Raw genomic sequence first — 4,697 nt, forward strand, 5'->3', positions numbered from 1 at the left:
TGAATTGAATCTGAATTCCACCAGCTTCCATGGTGGGATTTAAACTCATATCCCCAGGGCATTAGTCTGAGTCGTGAGATTATCAGTTCAGTGACATTACTGCTATGCCAGCCTCTCCCCTACAAGGTAGTGAGATATGTCAACAAACCAATAATAATGGGGAAAGACTGGCTTTGAAAGCTGAAGTTAGACTGGAAGCATGTTTTTTCAAGTTGAAACAACCAAGGAGCTTGATCAGCCATTGAATAGTTACAGGAACACTTTCGAGGACAGCTATGAAGGCATAATCAGTGTGAAAGCTCACATCTGAATCAGGCCTGATACCAAACCAGTATATTGCAAAGTTTGGCTGCTTCCTTATGCTTCCAAAACCCAGGTTGAAGAGGAGCAAAAGAATCTGGAGAGATATGGTGTGCTGGTGAAAACTGATCACTGTGATTGGGCAAACCGAATTGTCATTGTGCCCAAGTCAGACAAAACCATTAGTCTATGTGGGGATGACAATGTCACAATGAACCAGGAAGTGGATTATGAGAAGTATCCACTACTGATCTCGAGATTTGTATGCGGAGTTAGCAGGATCCAAGCTATTCACAAAGTTGGATTTATTCCATGCTTATGCACAGCTCAATGTGAATCAAGTGAATCTGCAGTATCTCACAATAAACACACACATGGGGTTATACTCCTACATAAAGCTGCCGTACGGTGTGAAGCCTTCTCCAAACTTCTTCCAAGTTACAATGGGTAAGATTTTACAAGGAGTGCTACATTGCTTGTGCAATCAGGATGATGTGTTGATCATGACTGTAACAAATGAAGAGAATTTTCAAGTGTTGGATGAAGTGTTAAAAAGGCTCAATGATCACAATGTGTCACTTGAAAAAGAACAAGTGTGCCTTTGTACAATCTGAGGTGGTGTACCTTGGCCTGATAATCAATGAAAAGTACTACAGCCAGTGAAAGAGAAGATAGAGGCTATGGTCAAAGCCCCGAAGACAAAAAGATGTGTCTGAGTTTAGATCTTTTCTACGCATGGTCCAATACTACTTGCAATTTCTGCCTGAGCATGCAATGGTGTGAGCTCCACTACATGAGTTGTTGAAGAAAGATGTGAAATGGAAATGGTCTAAAGCACAACAAGATGCTTATGATGCATGTAAGAGAAGCTTGACCAGTGACACACTACACATTCATTACCACACAAATGGTGAACTGAAGCTAGCTTCAAAATATGGAGTTGGAGCAGTAATCAGTCATGTTGTGGATCATGGTCAGGAGAAGCCCAGAGCATTTGTGTCACGTACCCTGACCAAGAGTGACTGGAACTACACACAGATAGGAAAGGAAGTGTTTGGAATCATCTTTGGAAACAAAAAGTTTCACCAGATTTTGTTGGGTGGAAACTTTACGCTAGTAACAGATCATAAACCACTAATAGCTATTCTGGGACCAAAATCTACAATACTGACAATGGCAGTATCAAGGATGCTGCAGTGGGCTGTACTTCTCTCACTGTTTGACTGCAACATTGAATATCGTAGTTCAAAGGAGAATGCTATCGCTGACGCACTGTCACATTTACTGCATGAAGATTTAGATATAGACTGTGAAGGCGCAATCTTCATAATAGAAATTGTGGCCATGGCTGAGTCGACCAGTCGGCAGGTTCACTGTGAGCCGATAGCACTGCCGGGTAAAGGCCGCTTTCCAACTCCAATCTTAACACAGGAGATTCCCCAAACAGCTGCAATAAGGTGTTTGTAAACTGCTGGAAGCGGATGTGTGTGGAAATGGTGATGTTACTGAGGAGGTTTCTTAGTATCGAATGGATTGTGTTTCGGTGGGAACATTACTGAGTGTTAATTGTAGCGGGACCATATTTAAAAGCTCCGGCTTTCTGGAAGGCTTTGACTACGAATGCCGAGTCTGGAAGGGTTTGTGTGGAGAGCTGGGTTTCGGTTCTACTGTTAATAAAGGGTTTGAAATTGGCAGCCCGGAGGAAACTGGAGGTGGATCTGAAAGATGAGGGGCCGTTCTCTCTCAATCAAAACAAGAAATGCTGGATTCACTCAGCAGGTCTGGCAGCATCTGTGGAAAGAGAAGCAGAGTTAACGTTTCGGGTCAGTGACCCTTCTTCGGAACCGTTCTCTCTCTGTCTGTCACTCTGGGTGTCTCCTCCCTCTCGCTCTCTGTTTAATCCTCACTCTGTCTCCTCCACTCCCTGCTCTCACTCTGCCTTTCTCAGCCAGGTCCAGGGGGTCTGTATACAAAGGATCCTGAAGGATTCTGTTACTCATGTACTGCAGTGATCTGAGTGAAGAATCATCATGTCTGGCAGAGGTAAAGGAGGGAAAGGACTGGGCAAAGGCGGAGCAAAGCGGCACCGCAAAGTGCTTCGTGATAATATCCAGGGCATCACCAAACCAGCAATCCTCCGCCTGGCTCGCCGTGGCAGGGTCAAGCGGATCTCGGGTTTGATCTATGAGGAGACTCGCGGGGTGTTGAAAGGTTTCCTGGAGAATGTGATCAGGGATGCGGTCACCTACACTGAGCACGCCAAGCGCAAGACGGTCACTGCCATGGATGTGGTGTAGGCTCTGAAACGGCAGGGCCGCACGCTCTACGGATTCGGCGGTTGAACAACTTGACCCTTTCCAGCAAACGCACAACAAAGGCTCTTCTAAGAGCCACCCACCACCTCACAGAGAAAGCAGTGACCTGGAAATGGGAGCTGGGATAGGCTGTTCAGAACTGTTCAATCAATCTGCTGTGTTCGGGATACAAAACTGGAATCCCCGAGTTTGATATTTCAGTTGTAGCAAGGATGTGCAGTGGATTTGATTTTGTAAACGTGCTGTGTAAACAGTGCCCGAGACTCTCCAGTTAGTTATTTCCCCAGTCGACACATGCCCTCAGTGAAAAGCCACATTACTCCTCCAGAATCACTCATTGTTTTCATAGAATTTCAAAATGATTTCGATGCAATGAGAGAATCCGGGAGTTTTGCAGCAGCCATTGAATCGGTCACTGGAACCAGACCCACTTGTGATGTTATTTTTCCCGAGACGGTGTTTCCTGCACTGAAACTGACAGGGTTTGTGAAACTGACCAATTTCCAAAATATACTTTATTCATAAAAATCTGTAAAAATTACATTGCTCAATCATTCAGGGACCTGGAATTTCCGCAGTTTGAGCCCGAGCCCACTTCTGATTGGTCACCCTCTTCCCATTCGTATGTCTTAACCAATCGCAGAGCTTCGAATTGGAAAATGCAGCAAATCATTGGCTTAAATTGTCGACCTGACAAAGTTTGAATTCGAAAAAGCCGCCAATTTCAGTATCGGAAAGAAGCGATTACTGGAAAATCTATCTAAAGCTGATCGTTTTATATATATATATATATATATATACATGTGTGACCATTAAAAAACATTTATATTCCGCTTTTATCAGCAAATTCCTGGCACCATTTTAAAGCTGTTCGTAAAATAGCGCCAGGAAATTGTGCTGATAAAAGCGGAATAAAAAACAAGATTTTGGATGGTTATGTCCATATTTTACGAACAGCTTTAATCTGTAATATTGTTGGTTACTCATCTGTAACTGCCGGCAAAATGTAACGGGACAAATAACTCAAATTCGGTGTGGAAGTAATAAATTGGACAGGGTTTCGGGGGACTGTGAGAAGTCACTGAATTAGTTGCTTAAACACTGTAAATCTGATTCGGTCCTGTTACTGACATTCTGGAATCAGACAGTAATCAGCCCTTTCACAGAGACTGTCGGTGGCTCTGAAAAGAGCCTTTGGTTTATTCGATGATATTTTGGCCGCTTTACTTTTTCTGGGAGCTCTGAGCGCTGGTTTTCTTGGGCAACAGCACGGCCTGGATATTAGGCAGCACCCCGCCCTGAGCGATGGTCACCCCTCCCAGCAGCTTGTTGAGCTCCTCGTCGTTGCGGACGGCCAGCTGCAGGTGTCTGGGGATGATGCGGCTCTTCTTGTTGTCCCGCGCCGCGTTACCGGCGAGTTCGAGGATTTCAGCAGTCAGATACTCGAGCACAGCAGCCAGATAGACCGGGGCTCCGGCACCCACACGCTCAGTATAGTTGCCCTTTCTCAGGAGCCTGTGAACACGGCCCACCGGGAACTGCAGTCCAGCCCGGGAGGAGCGAGACTTGGCCTTGGCCCGAGCTTTGCCGCCGGTCTTTCCTCTTCCAGATATTTTCACAAATTCTTTCACGAAGAATGGATATTTTCCACAGCATTTACTTTACTTATAGACTGAAAACTCTCCTCATTGGTCGGTACTTAATTCACCTTATTTGCCTATATTCATCACCAATCAGGTCACTGACAACAGAAGAGGGCGGGATTTACCCACCACAACCTCAGAAACAGAATTTGTCAATTTCAAAAAGCCCGCCAATTTCATTTTCGGAAAGGAGCGGATTAAAATAAATGTCATCCTTCGTCAAAGATTTAAAATCCCTTCTCTTTATTTTCTTTTATTCAACTCCTTTCGTCACCAATCAGAGACGCGGGTTTTAAATGTTGTTTAAATTGTGGATCTTCGCACAATCGCTTTCAAACTGTCCCGGGCGGTACTAAATCCCTGTTCACAGCATTTCCCTGAAGCGAAACGTTCAGTTTATCTTCAATCAGAGCCCAGTGTCCTTCTCTGAAAAGACGGA

At 44.8% G+C, this 4,697-nt stretch overlaps 1 protein-coding gene across 1 annotated transcript; it reads right to left on the minus strand.

Annotated features, from left to right (window-relative positions):
* Positions 1-3,838: 3,838 nt before the first annotated feature.
* Positions 3,839-4,222, minus strand: LOC137345337 (histone H2AX-like; the record flags this gene model as incomplete). Its single annotated transcript, XM_068008831.1, has 1 exon — positions 3,839-4,222. A coding segment is annotated over one exon (384 nt), but the record flags the coding sequence as incomplete, so codon positions are not given.
* Positions 4,223-4,697: the final 475 nt, after the last annotated feature.

This window comes from Heterodontus francisci, chromosome 28, assembly GCF_036365525.1.
Source record: "Heterodontus francisci isolate sHetFra1 chromosome 28, sHetFra1.hap1, whole genome shotgun sequence".
NCBI lineage: Eukaryota > Metazoa > Chordata > Chondrichthyes > Heterodontiformes > Heterodontidae > Heterodontus > Heterodontus francisci.